The 17,976-nt window shown below is 36.8% G+C and overlaps 1 protein-coding gene across 1 annotated transcript in view; it reads left to right on the forward strand.

Moving 5' to 3' along the window:
- The window catches only part of FBN2 (fibrillin 2), a 148,652-nt gene that overhangs the window by 111,795 nt on the left and 18,881 nt on the right, over window positions 1-17,976 (forward strand). The window contains exons 36-47 of the mRNA XM_009998148.1: window positions 1,084-1,245; window positions 2,148-2,216; window positions 2,806-2,931; window positions 4,012-4,137; window positions 4,694-4,846; window positions 8,902-8,970; window positions 9,503-9,628; window positions 10,466-10,591; window positions 10,997-11,122; window positions 12,113-12,229; window positions 14,129-14,257; window positions 14,565-14,684. Coding sequence (XP_009996450.1) covers window positions 1,084-1,245; window positions 2,148-2,216; window positions 2,806-2,931; window positions 4,012-4,137; window positions 4,694-4,846; window positions 8,902-8,970; window positions 9,503-9,628; window positions 10,466-10,591; window positions 10,997-11,122; window positions 12,113-12,229; window positions 14,129-14,257; window positions 14,565-14,684 — 1,449 coding nt within the window. The remainder of the gene's footprint in view (window positions 1-1,083; window positions 1,246-2,147; window positions 2,217-2,805; window positions 2,932-4,011; window positions 4,138-4,693; window positions 4,847-8,901; window positions 8,971-9,502; window positions 9,629-10,465; window positions 10,592-10,996; window positions 11,123-12,112; window positions 12,230-14,128; window positions 14,258-14,564; window positions 14,685-17,976) is intronic.

Below are 17,976 nucleotides of genomic sequence, written 5' to 3' on the forward strand. Positions count from 1 at the left end.
AGCTCAGAGGTACAGAATACATGTTCCTCTGCCACTCATTTATGTACTGCCTGTTTAAGCTTTACAGCAGTTTGCATTTATGATGAGATACTTAAATTTGTGTTAGAATGTGTGGGGCCCAGGAACAACCTTCTTTTTCACAATCTCTGCAGCAGAATGCTCTTAAAACTGCAGAAAAATCACCCAAACTTGTCCATTAATGCTTAGATTTTAATAAATCCTTTCGAAGGTCTGAATTTTTTATCTTGATTGGTATTTTGACCCTTAAAAGAATGTTGAGTCTGAAAAATCAGTGTGAAGTTGTGTTTTTATATTATACATACTTAACTAACTTGGTGATCTTGGGAACAAGTAGTTCTTAAAAATTCACCTTTTTTTCATAGATAAAAAATCAAGAAACCTCAGCATAATTAAAAAACCCGTATCATATCAAGACATTTTGTTAAATTCTAGAAATTTTGAAAGTGTGAACTACCCACATTTATCATACTGTGTTCATTTTACTCCATGTAAATTGCAAAAGCTGTAGCATTTTGCACTTCTGCAAGGAGTAAATTAAAAGTGTAATATTTTTTCGTAAAATATATATTGACAAAAGAATTTTAAAATTATTTTATGAATTTCTAAGTCATTCCATTAACAGAAATAGTAAAAGTACAGAAAGATACTGTGGTCTTTATACAATGTATTAAAAAAAAAGGGAGTGTGATTCTCTGGGTCTCTAAAGACAACTTTTGACAGCAAGTTAATTCTTAGAAATGGTCATTAGGTTTATAGTACTACTCTTGAGGAAATGAATATTCACCTTATTTGATGGTAGTAAGAAATATTATAATATTTTACTATTCTCTCATTCCTTGTATTTCCTTATATATATATATTCCTTATATAACTGCTAGTTACCTTTCATTTATAAAAAACAAGGAGACAAAGTACATGAGTGTTTTCAGCCTGCCTATTACTTCAAAAGCACAATGTTACCTGAATTACTTCTTCTAGATTTGAAATGTTAAGACAAATGACCTGCTGTTCCTTTGTCTGGATCACTGTGTTCAGCTGTAGTCCTATGTACTTTATGTGCAGATAACCGTGTTGGCAATTGCTACCTGAAGTATGAACCACGAGGGGATGGGAGCCTATCCTGCAACACTGAAATTGGGGTTGGCGTCAGTCGTTCCTCCTGCTGCTGCTCTCTGGGAAAGGCTTGGGGAAACCCCTGTGAGACTTGCCCACCTGTCAACAGCAGTAAGGAAATGTTCTCTTATTCTCACTCAATGCTCTTATTGTAGCAGACGTTAACAAAGGATGGAAAAAGTACTTGAAATCTTTTACAGTATTACTATGCATTTATCATTTAAGAAACTGTTTTTGTTCATGAGGCAATGTTCTTGCAGAGTTCTTACTGACAGAGGGATGACACAGAGTTATAGGCCAGCATATCAGAAGACCTGACCTTTAGCCTTCCCAGGCTGCCTAGTCTCACAGTAATAAATCAGCAATAACCTTAGAAGGTACTTCCCCCTGGACCAGGCCCGTGTACTTTGCGTAGTTTTGGGCACTTAATTATTTTGCGTTTACTTTTCTCCCACTAAGAAAAAAAACTAAGGTAGTTGCAGATATGTTACGTGTCTTAAGAATTGAAAGGATTGCACACATCTGCTGGGAGTTTTTACTGTGCAATTCCAGGTCGGTAGGGAAATAAAATAAATTTACAAAACTTAGAACTGAAATTATGCTTAGAATTTGGGGACCTGTGGTAGTTCTCAGAGGATAGTGTTGGTAAGTGTTGAGTAACTATTTCCAAGTCACTCTTGGGTGCTTTTCAAAACTGTTGCCTGATGATACTTACAAATTTTGGCAGAACTTTAAAGTTCTTTGAATAACTAATCCAACAGAAATAACAAGCATCACACATGCCTTAAGAGTATATGAAGTTATGGCTATGTTTTAAACAGAAGTCTTAATCTCACATTGATTTGTACCAACCTAATGCACTAGCTTTAATTTATGTGATTAGGCCAAGAAGAATAGAAAACCAATAAGTATAGGGAAGAAGACTCATTAAGAACATAAATTAAATTTTAGATTTCTGTTGTTTACATTTTATTCTTCATATGACTGACATGCTCTCTTTTGTTACACTTCAGCGGAATATAATACTCTCTGTCCAGGGGGAGAAGGATTCAGACCAAATCCCATCACTATTATTTTAGAGGGTGAGTTTTTCATGAATGACTGGTGATGGAAAAACTGTCATCTTTGGAGCGATGTATGCAGGAACTATATTTTGCAGAAATCATTACATTTAGTCAAAGCAAAACTTTCTGCTAATATGAATTCGACAACAACATGATGAAAAGGTGTACTATAAAAGAATCTCGAGGAAGTCCAGCAATCTTTCAGTAGGAAAATAAGCTGATGCATACCTTTTGTGTGCCTCCTTGCTTGAATTGTCCTTTGAAATTGGCCCCTGAAGGATAAGTAATTTATGAAAATTATGGCTTATCAGTGGAAGGAATAAGTCTCAAGGAATATTCATGGAACAAAGTGTACAGGAATGAGGAATTAGATGACAAATTCCTGTAAAGAAGTTGAACTTCATAGGCTTATCAAGCTCCTGAAGAGCTACTTAAATGGAAGAGAGCAACCATCTCATTAGTGTTTGCAAAAAGTATAGTTTAGAAATCCATGTGACGGTTAAAAGCTTCTAGTTGGTAAAATTTCAGGGGAGTAGGTACTTAAAGCCTCTTGTTTCTTTTCATTCTGAAATGAAGAAATGATTGGGTTTTTTTCTCTTGTTTTCAGATATTGATGAATGTCAGGAACTGCCAGGCCTCTGCCAAGGTGGAAATTGCATCAATACTTTTGGCAGCTTCCAGTGTGAATGTCCAAAAGGCTACTACCTCAGTGAAGAGACAAGAATCTGTGAAGGTTGAGTCCATTGAAACCTCCTTCAGTTCCACAGTGCAGTTATTATGAAGAACACTGTCATTGTTAATCTTAGATCCTTAAGTGGATATAGCACCCACCCCCCTACCAAAAATCTTCACTAAAATAATTATCTTTTGCACAAATTATGTAATTAATATAAAACTTGAAATGCAACACTGGAAGTATGCTAATGTTTATTTCTATATGATAGATCTCAGCTCTGTGTATTTAGTAAACGATGGCAATTATTCTAGATTTCTGGCTTCTCACTTCAACACCTTGTATGTCCTGCTAGTTTCACTAGGCTCCCTGTATTGTAAGTGAGAAAAGATGTGCTCTTCACAGTATTTCAGAGTAGCAGTTAAATTTTCGCAGTGTGAAGTGGATGTTGGCCTTCCTTTTGTGTTTGAGATTTATCATAAGTGTTAGAACCAAAAATTGTCAATAGACCCAAAAATGTAAATAATCTTTCATGTTTTCTCTTAGTTTGGACTGTTGTAAGTAAGCTTTCCCTTCTTCATTCACTTTGTGAGAAAAGCCAGATTGTCGTCTTTCTAAACAGGGCCTGTGAAGAAAACTGACCAGACTGAGTAAAAGGTTTACACCCCAAATACTTCTAAGGAGAAGATCAAAGATTAGAGCAGCAGACTGTGTGGTTAATCAGCTTGCCTGTTTCTAAAAAGAGTACTTAAAAGGTCATTTCTCAGTAGAGTAGTGAGCACATTAGCAGACCTGAAAAGTGATAGTAATGTTTCTGTGAGAAGAGGGTGTGAATGTCTCTTGCAGAGCTGATGGGGCACAGAGTGCTCTAGTTTCAGCAGTAATTCAACAGCTTTGAATTTATTTAGAGTGTTCTCTTGTACTGTAGTGGCTGGATTTCACAGAGGTCAACAATACTATTTTTCAGCAACTGGTACAATAGCTACTTAACCAAAATCTGAGCAGTACTTTCCAAGGTAGCCTTTAAATGAAATATTTTTATTATCTTAGCATGGTATATTATGGTCATATTTCTCAGAAATTGCTTGGACTTGGTCCTCTTTTCCCTTTTTAATTGTAATGTTTTTGCTTGATCTCTAGATATTGACGAGTGTGTTGCACATCCTGGTGTCTGTGGTCCTGGCACCTGCTACAATACCTTGGGGAACTACACCTGCATTTGCCCACCTGAATATATGCAGGTGAACAGAGGACATAACTGCATGGGTATGCGAAATGTAATCTTTACTAGGACTGTCTGAACATCAGACTATATTGGGGCCAGATTCTCTGCTTACAGTTTCCTTTTAGTTTAGGCCAGTTCTAAAGCCTTGAATTGTTTTTTCACTTAAGCTCCCAGACAGTTATGTTATATATAGCTAGGAAAGGGATCCCAGTGCGTGATGTGCAGTGTTCAAGTGCTCTTACTCCTTAACTGAACTCAGAAATCTGTTTTTCATTAGTGATTTCCAAATGATAGGGTTTACTCTACAAATGGATCTGATGAGCATCTACAGTGTGTTTCTGATTTCTTGGGAATTTTCTTTTTTCTCCTTTGTGTCTTTGAATGATAATTGAAAATATGTGAAAATTCAAGACAGTTTAAAATTAAGACCGTAGATTATTTCAGTCCTTAAATTATTTATAAATACATCCATGCATATGCATGAATTGTATTCAGAAGCCAGAGTTAATGAACCACTGCCTAGGTTGGTAGGGAGTTGATACTTACTTAAGTTAGTTTGTTGGTTACTTCATAAGTGATTCTCTTTATCCCGTCTAGACATGAGGAAAAGTTTTTGCTACAGAAGCTATAATGGAACCTCCTGTGAGAATGAACTGCCCTTCAATGTGACCAAAAAGATGTGTTGCTGTACATACAATGTTGGGAAAGCTTGGAACAAACCTTGTGAACCGTGTCCAACTCCAGGAACAGGTAAAACCTTCTATAATATTCCTATTTTGTTATTTTCTTTGCTCATTTGCTCCTTTGACCTATTCGCTAAAGGTAACGCTTCAACCCAAAAAAACCTTTTTCCAGATTTAATCCATTACCCTTTGTGCTATTGTTACCTGCCCTTGTGAAAAGCCCTTCCCTAGCTTTCCTAGCCCCTTCAGGTACTGGAAGGCAACTATAAGGTCTCCCCAGAGACTTCCTTTCTCCAGGCTGCACAACCCCAGATCGCTCCTGTCCTCACAGGGGAGGTGCTCCAGCCCTCTGATCATCTTTGTGGCCCTCCTCTGGACTTGCTCCAGGAGCTCCATGTACTTCTTTTGTTGGGGCCCCCAGAACTGGACACAGTACTCCAGTTGGTGTCTCATCAAAGCAGAGTAGAGGGGCAGAATCACCTCCCTTGACCTGCTGGCCATGCTTCTTTTGATGCAGCCCAGGACACAGTTGGCTTTCAGGGCTGCAAGCACACATTGCTGACCCATTTTGAGCTTTTTGTCCACCATCACCCCCATGTCATTCTCCTCAGGGCTGTTACTGATCCATTCTCCTCCCAACCTGTATTTGTGCCTGGGATTGCCTGACCAATGTACAGGACCTTGCACTTGGCTGTGTTGAATTTCATGAGGTTGGAGTGGCCCCACCTCTCAAGTCTGTGGAGGACCTTTTGGATGGCATCCTTTCCCTCCAGTGTGTCAACCTCACCACACAGTTTTCAATCCAAGTGGTTTATCCTGATGACAAAAGGGAAACAGTACATATTTTTAAAAAGGCTTTCCCGCACAAGCAGTAAAGAGGAAGAAAATGGCACTGAAAAGAAAAAAGCCTATTCCTTTTCTTTCTTAAGTAGGAGGAGAGAAAATGAAGGCATGTTCCTAACAGTCAGGAATGAGAGATGTAAATAAGCTTGAGAGAGAAAATACGTTTGCTATCGCAGAGAGCTCATAAAATTCTTTTCCATAGTAATTTCCTTCAGTGCCATAAAATAGTCATCATGATGATAACATGATGAGAAAAATACAGTAAAGTACTATCAGAGATTCCTGCATCTAATATTCTTGCATGGAAGAAAGAATTATTTTAAATTGATAAGACTGATGATGTTAAAAACTTCTGCAGCTTTCTTAAGACAAGTCTACTTAATCTGCAGGCAGTTATGGGGTTAAAATATTTCCTGAAATACTTCAGTATTGCCTTGTTAGCTCTTCTAAATGTCTTACTGTATTTGGAGACATAGCTGAACCTTTTTCACCATAAAAAGAGATTGTGTGATGGATCAAACACAAATTCCAAGGGTAAATGGTTGAATAGCTGCACTTATGTGGTATAATCAGTTGCTCTGAAATCTGGGTGGGGGCTACACATCACAGAGAGGGGTCATGATACACTGACCTTAAGCAGTTTGTTAGACTGAGCCCAGTAGCTCATTAAGAGCATTATTCTGCTCTGATGAGAATTATATTGTTCCTCCACATGAACTTCACATGCCAGTGCATTTGCATATTTTTCACTTTGTGAACAGAGCTCTTTCTTCTTTTTCATGTATTTATATTTAACAATCAATCTCTGATTACTTTAGCTAGTAAAAACTATATTGCTTAGTTTTACACATTATACAGATCATAACTATTACTGTACAGACTTTAATCAGAACTAATCATTCTTGTTTATTTTTTTTTTCACCCAAAGAAGTGTAAGAAGCTGCTTCACTAAGAGATAACCAGCTGTTTACAGAACTCTTTCATGGTTTGGTCATTTAAGGAGTGCTTGACTCCACAGACTTTTTTTCTCTGTTACATAATAGATCTTTTTGTCCTAAAAAACAATATAGTGATAAGTATGTGGGTTTTTGAAATACTTTTAAAGTTGTTAATGCAAATTGAAGCTTTCAGAAAGTAAATCTCTGGCTTGTTTTTCTGTTGATTATTTGACACTGTCTATAATGCATTATCTTGCAGTCCTTATCTAGTTACATGGTCTTTTTCTACACAATACTGAAAAAAAAATATGAAAAAATTCTATTAATGTATTCCACAGAACATGTAGGTAGGATAACACAGAATGAAAGAGGGCCTACGACCCTCAGAGCCTCTTCATCCTCCCAGACCTGATGTGTTAGACACTATCACCATGCATAGGCTGTCATCACCTATGGAGATAAGCTAGTGAACATAAGGCCCTCTTTTTATCTAGTGTATGTGTTTCACAGATTGGACACATATTAATATAAAAGAGCAGAAAATTGCATATGGTAAAACACTGTGGTAACAACCTCTATGGCCTCATATCCTGTACTGCACGAAAAATCTCAGTAGGCATTAAGTAGTCATTAAACAATAGGACAGAAGAAAGAAGGAAGTGCTGGAGTTCAGGTATCCCATTTGGCTTACACAGGAAAAAAAAAAGAACGTTTGAATGCATAAAAAAGTTTTGACACCTCTTATTCTGAGCAATGATCAACTACAATTGCTGAAATTTTAATAAATAAAAATGTCTTGCAAAAGAGACAAGAATTATTCAAGCTATAACCCCGGTGATTAAACTTTGCAAAATCCTAAGCTCCTGAAAAGCTGCTGTTAAAATGTAGGTGAGAAAGAAGTTCAAACTGCAGCCAGTAGAGAAATAAACTGTCACCACTCTAGATTAAAGATCATTACTCATAGGTAAACAGAAGGGTCTCCTTTTTCTTTTTCTGGTGCTGGAAGTGATGTCTGATAATTTGTCTGCATTTCAGGTTTAGGGGTGAATTAAAGGTAGACTGCACACACTTGATCTCATTGAATAGATAATAGGCTTCCTGTAGGTCCTCAGCAGCACAAACAATGAACTAAGCACTCACGGAAATCTCCAGATATTACACTTCCAGAACCTCTTTGAATTTTATGTCAGTGGTACATTTTTGTAAATTTTATCCACATTCTTTAGAAGGTTGTTTTACCTTCTCTTAATGCCATGAATGTACGATTGTCTGCCAGATGGTCTGGAATTTTTCCTTAACAACAGCTTGGAAACTTAATATTGAAAGTTACTTCTTATTTTTCTGGACTATTGAATGCTAATATGATCTAAAAAGATGCTGCCTAGCCTTGCAAACACACACTTTTTAAAACTGTTAAAACTGTTAAAACTGGTTGTGTATTTACCAGGGAATTATTTTTCTCCCCTCAAACAAGTGGGTTTGCAGTATGAAGTTCCACTGGTAGTATTTTACAAATTTGACATTATTGGAGGCCTATCATTTTTCATATTTCTACCCTGATCAAATTCTATCAATGTACTGCAAATATGTTTGTTTGTTGTGTTTGGTTTTTTTTCTGGAAAGCGCTGTTTTACCAGTAAAATTTCCTGCCAGCATCAAAAGAAATACTATTTTAAAAAGAATAATTATTTCCTTCGTCCTGCAATACTTAGTAGATTCCATGCAAGAAAATTCTCTCTAAATGTTGCAAAACCACTCAACTGCAGTCACCTTGCCTGGAAAACCATAGGTTAATTGATTTCATACTGACACATTTCCTGTCCTCAAGATGCCCTGGAGAAGAGGATATTAAATGAACATGCTAAAATAATGCTCTTTTTTTGAGCATCACTTTTCAAAGCAGAGTGTCCATTCTGCTTTACAGTTTAGTAGACCTAACTGCAGTAGTCTCTGCAGAAGAGAACAGCAATAGTATAATCAAAGATTCCTCTTAATTGAGACTGTTGGTGGAGGTTCTCTCCACAGTTGTCTAGGAAGCAGGAATTAACTTTAAAAAGTAAAGTAAAAAGTATATTTAAAACAAAAACTGAAGTGCTGCTTTCTCAAACTAGATATTTACTCATGTGCAAAAGTCTGCAAAGATTTGAGAAAATATAAATATTAATTGATTTGTATTCTATTACTGGCAATCTCAATTTTCAATACAATCTGTACAGGACACAGTGGCTCTTCTGAGTAGGTTTGGCATATATCAGCTTTTGAAAAACTAAGAAGACTTCAATTAATCCTTGGGAGATTTATAAATATTCACTTAAAATGCATGTTCTCTGTTTTGTTCTAGCTGAATTTAAGAACATATGTGGGAATATTCCTGGCTTCACTTTTGACATTCATACTGGAAAAGCTGTTGGTAAGTTTCTGTAAACTTACTTTAACTAGAACTTGTTTTTCATAAGGTTGTTGCAGCTGCAATATGAAATTAACATTTAATATAATTAAATGCTAATTTAATTGTGGAGTTACAAGGGCAACATAAATTTTGAGACCCATTTTTGTGCGAAATATTTTCTTGGGTTTTTTTTCATTATTTCTACATGTTGTTACGGTATTTTGTTTGCTCTGCATTCTATTTTGTGGTTTTGAGTTTTAATTGATAAGTTTAAGAGTTTTGGCTTCAAAAATGTTGTGAGATTTACCTGCACATTTCTGACAGCTCTGCATCTTGTATGATATGTAGTATTACCCTGTTTTGATCACTTCTTCAACCTCACACAGTTTATTTTCTCTCATAATGGGTGTATGTTTAGATTTACTTCCTATATAAAGTTTCTCATGATTAAGAGGAACTTCTTAAAGCAGTTTTAAGCACTGTGAAATTGAGAATCCAAGCAGCATGTAAAGGCATGAAGTATTTTACTTTGACTAACTTGTCTCACTTTCAGATATTGATGAATGTAAGGAAATCCCAGGAATCTGTGCCAATGGTGTTTGCATCAATCAGATTGGCAGCTTCCGCTGTGAATGTCCCACTGGATTCAGCTACAATGACCTGCTCCTGGTCTGTGAAGGTGATTTGAAACTACATTATTATCTACCTAACCCCTCATAAGCATGCTTATGTTAAAGGGAAGGGAAACATTTAATTCACATGTTTTTAAAAATCCAAGAGGCAAATTCTGAGCTTTTTTTGTAGGACTCACATCTGTAATTCGGTTTGTGACATGTTTGTCCTTAATACAAATGCATGTGCACTGTGTAAAGTTTGTAATAGTTTTGTAGTTAGCAATTTATTAACTCCTAAATAGGAAGTAAATTATTTTGTTTTATTTTAGGAAGTAAATTTTAATTATTGTTCTTAAAACTTCTTGAATAAAAATTTCCTTTGTTTTTCCATCTTGGGGACATTCTTCTACAGTTTTATAGGTAGAGAGATTCATAAAAGGTAATACTGAAATTTTGTATGTCCTAAAATCAATAGAAGTTTTGCCATTGTTATTCAAGGGTCTTGTGCTGACATGTGCACGTTATAAAGCTAATAAACTTTGCCCCTTACTATTCAATTCAAAGGCAAACAGGAACATGTTTAATACAAAACCTAATTTCTATAGGCAGACTTTAAAAATTGCCAAGCCACTTCAGTGTGTACGAAGTTGGATTCATTGGCTCCTCTTTCATCTAAAAAGTGTTTTATGGGTGAAATTGTATCGATTCTACTTTTCATTTGTATTTATGGCACAGGAGGCTGAAAGTGAGAATATCCATGCTTTCTTGAAGACAAAAGATTTGTCTTGCAAAAGTTGGACAATGTAGTTTAAATTCTTGGCAATACTATCCATCTCATGGCTTCTGACGTCTCTTACCAGATGTCTCTGATGTTTCTGATGCCATGACTCTTGGTATTTCAGATATTGATGAGTGCAGCAATGGAGACACACTCTGTCAGAGAAATGCAGACTGTATCAACAGTCCTGGTAGTTATCGCTGTGAATGTGCTGCTGGTTTTAAACTTTCACCCAATGGTGCCTGTATTGGTAAGAAATCAGTTGATTTTTCTCATCTGTTTCAATCTGTACTTTATCAGTTGTATATGTGTGATTCTTTTGAAGGGTAAAAGCATCATTTTTTTCGGTTAACCTCGAGTATGTAACAGCTTTTACTTTATAGCTCTGTTTCCCTGTAGAAGGGAAGAAAAGACAATAAAATATTTAAATAACTTTATTGATGTATCAAGCAAACCCCACACTAGTTTTGCCCTCCAGATGTATGGGCAAGGACATCCTATAAAATTAAGTTCTCTTATGATTCAGGTTTAGTTATGGATAATGTTGAGTCTGTTTTTTTAAAAATAATAATAACATTGTAAAAACATGTTTGTGTAAAGGGTTAATAATAGAAGTCAATGATATGTACCATCTGTTTTGTATTTTTTATTATAGATCGCAATGAATGTCTGGAAATTCCTAATGTTTGCAGTCATGGTTTATGTGTGGACATGCAAGGAAGTTACCACTGTATATGTCACAATGGTTTTAAGGCATCCCAAGACCAAACAATGTGCATGGGTATGGAAAGAAAATGCTTCTGTCTGTGGTTTGTTTGGTTCATTGTTCTTTTTTAAAGGGGGACAAGATGAGTCTAAATTTTTGAGGAGATTATAGTGGCATTAAAAAACCAACTCATTCTTTTTTTTTATTTTTGTGAATAAAGTATGTGAAATTATCCTTGGAGTGGATATAATAGTTTGAGGAAGACAATCACAGTATTCTCTGAGATAACTGAAGAATGCATTAACCTCATTTTCACAATAATGCATCATAGTAGCCGATTTGACAGAGAAGTTTCTAGAAGATAAAACAGCATGAGAAGAGTTAGGAGAAGAAAAAAGACATATTTTTTCAGTTCTTTAGAAATTTATCAAATTTCATGTTTCATTAAAAAAACAAAATTCCACATTAAATGTAACTTAGGTCTACACTCATTTTGTATTAAAATGATTAAGTGATAGAGATTATATAAGAACTAAGATTTCAAAATGAGAGTGTTTTCCTGTTTCTTTTACTGTTTCATTATGGACATAGCATTGCTGTAATATACTTAGATACGTAAATTGACTTGTGAACAATGACATAAAACTCCTTTATAGAGTCTTTTCAACAGGTTTCCATGGGCTGAAGATGTATATCAGATTTGAGGTAGTTCCAGGGCTGTGACTCTTAGTCCTTTGTACTAAGTTCTGATCACTAGTGTACATTAAGAAAATAAGAAATGCTAGTTTGTAAAATAAAATTATGGAATGCTTTGTGATGCCACACATGCCCTTACTTCTACCCTTGCATGCAACAGAATCTTTGATTTGAAAATACGTATAAAAAATGCAACATGTTACATTTTCCTCTGTTTAACCAGAAGATGTAAAATCAGTAGTCTAAATAGAAAATGTGATAAATGAAAGGAGAGTCTGAAGTTTAGAGTGTTGTCACTGTGCACAGATAACACATTAACACACACCTGGAAAAATCAATTCTCACATACAGTTTTGTTTCTCTTTGCAGATGTTGATGAATGTGAACGCCATCCATGTGGAAATGGAACTTGTAAAAACACTGTTGGATCATATAACTGCCTGTGTTACCCAGGATTTGAATTAACTCACAATAATGATTGTATGGGTAGGTGATGTAATCCAAATGTTATTCCCCTTGCTACTGGCTTGGTAGGCCAAGGAATCATATGTGGTTAGAACTCAAACAGAAGACAGGTCAGGGTGCTAAGAAAGTTAATTGGGCTCAGTAACTGATACTGTTAGCAGCCCCAGAGCTTCATCATTACTATCATTTTTAAACCAATTAAAAATATTTTTTACTGGCCAGGTTGAGATAATGTAAACTCTAAATCTCTGGACTACTGAGACAACCTTACAGTGCACTGACATCTTAATGCAGCCCTCACCTGGATTACGTTTCCTAGATTTTCCTACACCAGATGTCCTTGACTACTGGCACAGTCCATAGACACCACTCACAAGAAGCATCCTCTGTATCACACCACCTCATGATTTTAAAGTAATTTCGTTATTTCACTGTATTATTTGACACTTGCAGACAATGTGAAAGAGGAAGCAGATCAGCAGTAGGAAAGGTAGTACCACTAATCTACCAAATATGCTCTCCTAAGATAAAGTCTGTTTTACAGAGTTTATACATGCATTGCTATTTACTCTTCTCTAAAGCACAGTATGCAAGAATATCTGATGATTGTGGACAATGTAAATTCATAGGTACTTGTAATAAAGCAACTAAAATCTTCCTGAGCTGAAAAACAGGCTTGTATGTCTCCGGAGATCCTCTCCTTTTTGCAGTGTAAGCCAAGAGAGAGGAAGGCTTCCTGCTGCAGAAGGAAGACAGAACAGTCTACAGGTTCCTTTCTTGTTCAGGAGAGAACTGCAACATCTTACATAAGTATTGTAAACCTTCCCCTTGTCTTAGGGAAGAGAAAATTAAAAACTTGTTCAAGTAAGAAGATTCTGCTGCCAAAGAATGGCACTATTTGCCAAGGTGTTGGGTTTTTTTTTTCCTTGGCAGTATAGTTGCCAATCCACTCCCAGGAGCAGCCAGTGCCTCTGCTCCAGGCACTACCTTTAAGGAGCCCAAGCTGACCCAAAGACTTGGCCTTTTGTTTGCACTCCCCGTGAGAGCTTGGGGAACCTCGGGGCTTTCTTCCAAGCAATCCCAGTTATTCAAAAGCAATTTGACCAATCACAATATAATACTTTAGAGGTATTTCTGCTTGTAGAGCTGTTACGCAGCAGAAATACACTATGGATTAAACTAGTAACACAGGAATGGCTGTACTGGCTGAAGCAGAAGTTACTTCTTTTTCAGCAGCTGAAGAAGATTAAAACCTCTTCAGTAAAACTGATGTTAGGCTTCATCATTTGAACTCTAGTGAAACAGTGAAGTGTAAGTTGTTCTTCCACCATGATGCTTATCCAATCTCCGTTTCGTTTATTCTGATGCTTTCTCATCTGTATTTTTTCTTACGCAGTGCTCCTTTAAGTCTACATTGTTAAAGTACCTCTGCAAACTAATAAGCATTTCCTGACCTCGTTTTCAGAACTGTTTTGAAAGAGAGAATCATCTTGTGGAAAGCAAGTTACATATTCCACAATTGGAAAATGACAAGGCAGGTTTTAGGAGGAAACCTGAGCACAAATAAATCCAGATAAAATCCAGAACATTCCATGTAAAATTTTCTTTTCTGTGTCTGGAGTTTGTACTATACAGTCACTTGGCAGTAGTTGAATGTCTGCAGATGCAGTAGCTGAGGTAATGCTGCAAGTTTGGAAATTATAATACCCTATGAAAAAAAGAGTGTTGTTTAAATAGAACATATACCTTAATGCACTTGAATGAGAGTTACTTTCCACTAGCTGTCTGCTGTTCTTTTGTTGCTGCACAATTTGCCTTTACCACAGACATACATATTGCAAGCTGAGTGTGTTTCTAACATACTGTGCATTACTCTGCTGAGTCACAAATCTCACTTCTGGGCTTTTGTTTTATTAACAGATATTGATGAGTGCAGTTCCTTCTTTGGACAGGTGTGCAGAAATGGACAGTGTTTCAATGAAATTGGTTCCTTCAAATGTCTGTGTAATGAAGGTTATGAACTTACCCTAGATGGCAAGAATTGCATTGGTATGTATGATACCTCACTGAGGTGTTCAAACACTGATGAGATGAAATAATCAAACTATTAGATCCCATCTAGAGGGAAGCACCACAGTATGAGTATCTAAGTATAAAAAAAACAAGACAATGACTTTAATAAAATGCAGTAGCAGTAAGTGGGTTTTGGAGTAGCTGTTAATTTTCAAGTATTTAAGTGCCTTAGAAGAAAAAAGTTGGGGAAGAATCGTACAGTCTTTTTCATTAATAAGCCTGTTTTGTTACCATAAGAACTACATTATTCTAAACCTTTTTTGGTTCTATCTGCTCTCCAAAGATACTAACGAGTGTGTGGCACTACCTGGTTCGTGCTCTCCTGGTACTTGTCAAAATTTGGAAGGATCATTCAGATGCATCTGTCCACCCGGATATGAAGTAAAAAGTGAAAGTTGTATTGGTAAGGCAAGTTGTAATCCTTGATTCTGAACAATTTAGAAATGACTGAAATTAGCTGGTGTGACACCCCAGATACACAAACATTCATCCAAATAACTCCCGTTAATAAATGAGCAGCTTGTACTTGTATGGACTGTAGGAAACAGTCAAGAACATAAAGATTTGACTTAAGGTCACCTAATCTGTATGGGTGCAGAAACTGGATCACAGGAACCTTTTTGAATTTTTGGCTTGATCAACAGGATGTATTTTCTATGCCCTGCAGTTCTCTCGTCCTTTTGTGTCATGCCACCATAATCAGCTGGCCTGCCAACTTCATGGTTTATTTTGGCAACCACCATTTCCTTATTACAATTTATGTATGAGATGAATTGAGATTGCCTGCAGTTATAAAATAATGATTTTTAAATGTAAAATAATGTAAAATAATGAATTTTAAATGAAAGCTTTTACTTTTCCAGGAATATCAGTGCTTATGGCCACTTTAGTATCCTGACAGAATCTCTTAGTTTTTTACAGCATCACTGACTGCCAAACAGATTTTTGCCTAAACTGAGTAAAAGGGACTCAATTGCATTCTTTTTCTTCATTCTGCCATGTGTCCAGAAAATTTGTAGCTACAGTTCCTAGAAAATGCCTAGATAATAATGTGTGATTTTACTAATATGTTTATTAATATTACGACAGCCCTTGCAAAGTGTATTCCCCACTACTTTCTATTGATATTATATGCTTTATAAACTTTAAAAGAATTAGTTACTTTTGTCTGTAATATGAAGGTTGGCTATAGCTAGATTAGTTTTTCAGCTCAGTGATTATATGCAGGAGAAACCAAAGCAGATGAGAGCCACAGAAAAGTTCTTATTTTTCACCTACCCATTTACAGTCTTTCATTTAATTTTGGGAATGAAGAGGAGAGGACTCGTTTACCTCCAGAGTATGGCTTGTATCTGGTCATTGTGGCCACAAAGCATTTCTTCCACTAGCCCCATGTCAATCAATACAGTAGTAATCAGTATGTTAAAAGAACAGGTTTTCCATTCCTTTAGTGCAGCTGAATTGCTGAGCTTTGTATATTAACAACTAACTGGGAAATTAATTACCTTTACTTCATTGAAATAAACTGACTTAAATTGCTTCAGATAGTAAGACGCCATCCATGGGAAGCTACTGCAGGGTTTGGTTTTATGCCAGATTACGCTGCAGTGTTTTGTTCATGGGCAGTACCTAATAGGAACTTCTGAACATGTGATTCAAGTTAATATTTTTCAGAAGTTGTTTCCCTATCTGCTAAATACAGGACAGTTTTATAAGATTCAGTATAGTAAAAAGTCCAACAAATCAGGAGAAACAGCACCACAAACACATCCATGAAGCTTATTTTCATGGAGAGCATCTATTCCTGCCTACACTTTGGTTAAGATCAATATTGATATTGTTGTAGAACACTTATACAGCCGTAGGTCTCTGTGACAGTTGTTTTAATATCCCTTTCTGAAAGACCCAGATGGGTTGTACTGCAGATACAGCTTTGGAGATTATTAAAATACTCTTCAGATATTATTAAATTATAATTACCTTTACAAATTACTTCAGTAAGGAGGCTTATATCTTCTGTCAGTATTTGTAGAATAGAATAAATTAAAATATAGTTTAAAATAATAGATAAGAAAAATTCTGTTCATAAATTCATAAATATGAAAAGTTCTGTTAATGTATTACTTTTCTTTGTTGTCTATTTAGATGCAGGATATGCAGGCTGATACTGTTAGAGCTGCACTATTTTACAAGAAGTTGGTGTTTATATTGAGTATTCTTTTATTTTGGTTTAAGTTTAAAAGAATTATTAAAATATCTCAATTTAGAAAATTAATCTCACATCTAAATAGTCATAGCAATTTATTCTGAATTATTAAATTGAACAGGGAAAAAATAAATAGCCTATCATGAGTGGCTGTGGAAAACTGGTAAATATACATCTGAATATATAGGTATAATCTTCTTGTGGTTTGGGCCTAACGTGACAACAAAGATCCAACCACGTGGCCACTCCCTCAACCCCCCACCCCCATGCCCCCACACACACTGGGATGGGAAGACAAAACCCAACTAGAAACTTGTGGGTGGAGACAAAGGACAAGGAGGGCTTGCTCACCATTTATGGTCACAGGCAAAACAGACTCAACTTGGGGAAAAAAATAACAATTTAATTTCACACTCATCAAACCCACACAGGACACAGACACACACAGAGCAGGGCTTGCACATGTTACCCCACCCCTCCCTTCTTCCCAGCCCCAAATCCCTTTGTTCCCGGTTTCTCTCCCTCCTTCCCCCCAGCGGCACAGGGGGATGGGGATGGGGTTTAGAGTCAGGTCACAGGCTGGTGGTTCCTGCTGCTCCTTCCTCCTCAGGAGAAGGATTCCTTACAGTCCTGCCCTGCTTCCCCACGGGGTCCCTCCCATGGCAGAGAGTCCTCCAGGAACCTCTCCTTCATGAGTCCTTCCCACCAGGCCCGGAGCTGCTCCAGCCTGGGCTTCCCACAAAGTCACGGGCTGCTCAGGGAACAGGCACCTCCCTTGGCTCCGGGGGCTTCCAAAGGTGCACAATCAGAGGCCACTGGCAGCAAATCCTCTGGCCACAAAATCCAAGTCCACTGGCCAAGCTCACCCCTCCTGGCTCCTTCAGGGAATGTTCCAGGTTCCTCCAGGAGTGCAGGGGCACAGCTGCCATCTGGCCATGGGCTGCAGGGAAACTTCTGCTTGGGCACCTTCTTCCCCTTCTTCCTCACCAACCACCAGGATCTTCACCCCAGCACTGCATTCACTTCTTCTGCTCAGCTGTTTCTCCTCTGCTTGCTCTGCTCAAATCGTACATCAGTTCTTTTGCATGTTAATCATGGAGGCAAATCCATTGTCTCTCTAATGGCTCCTTGCCTCACTGGTTTTGGAGCTGGGAGAGTTTCTCAGCTTCTTGCAGGGCCACTACCAAAATACATCTATAGATATAGTCTAGTAAGTAGCTATAGTTTCAGTTCAAGACTCAGTCAAAGATCATGAAAAAAGTGCAGATTAAATTACAAAGAATTTCCAATATGCCCTTTTCAAAAAATTAATCCTTGTTTTATGTTTACAGAAAAACTTTTCATATAAAAATATATATCTCCTCCTCTCTTTAAGTCTGATAGCATTTCTTTAATGTTTGTATAATGGATATGACATAGAAGAGAGAGTTGTATTTGGAGAAGGTACCTGCCAGAGCGATGCTCTAATTTGAAGGAGTTGGAGAAAGCT

The sequence above is a fragment of the Chaetura pelagica genome, unplaced genomic scaffold (assembly GCF_000747805.2).
Source record: "Chaetura pelagica isolate M959 unplaced genomic scaffold, ChaPel_1.0 scaffold145, whole genome shotgun sequence".
NCBI classification, from domain to species: domain Eukaryota; kingdom Metazoa; phylum Chordata; class Aves; order Apodiformes; family Apodidae; genus Chaetura; species Chaetura pelagica.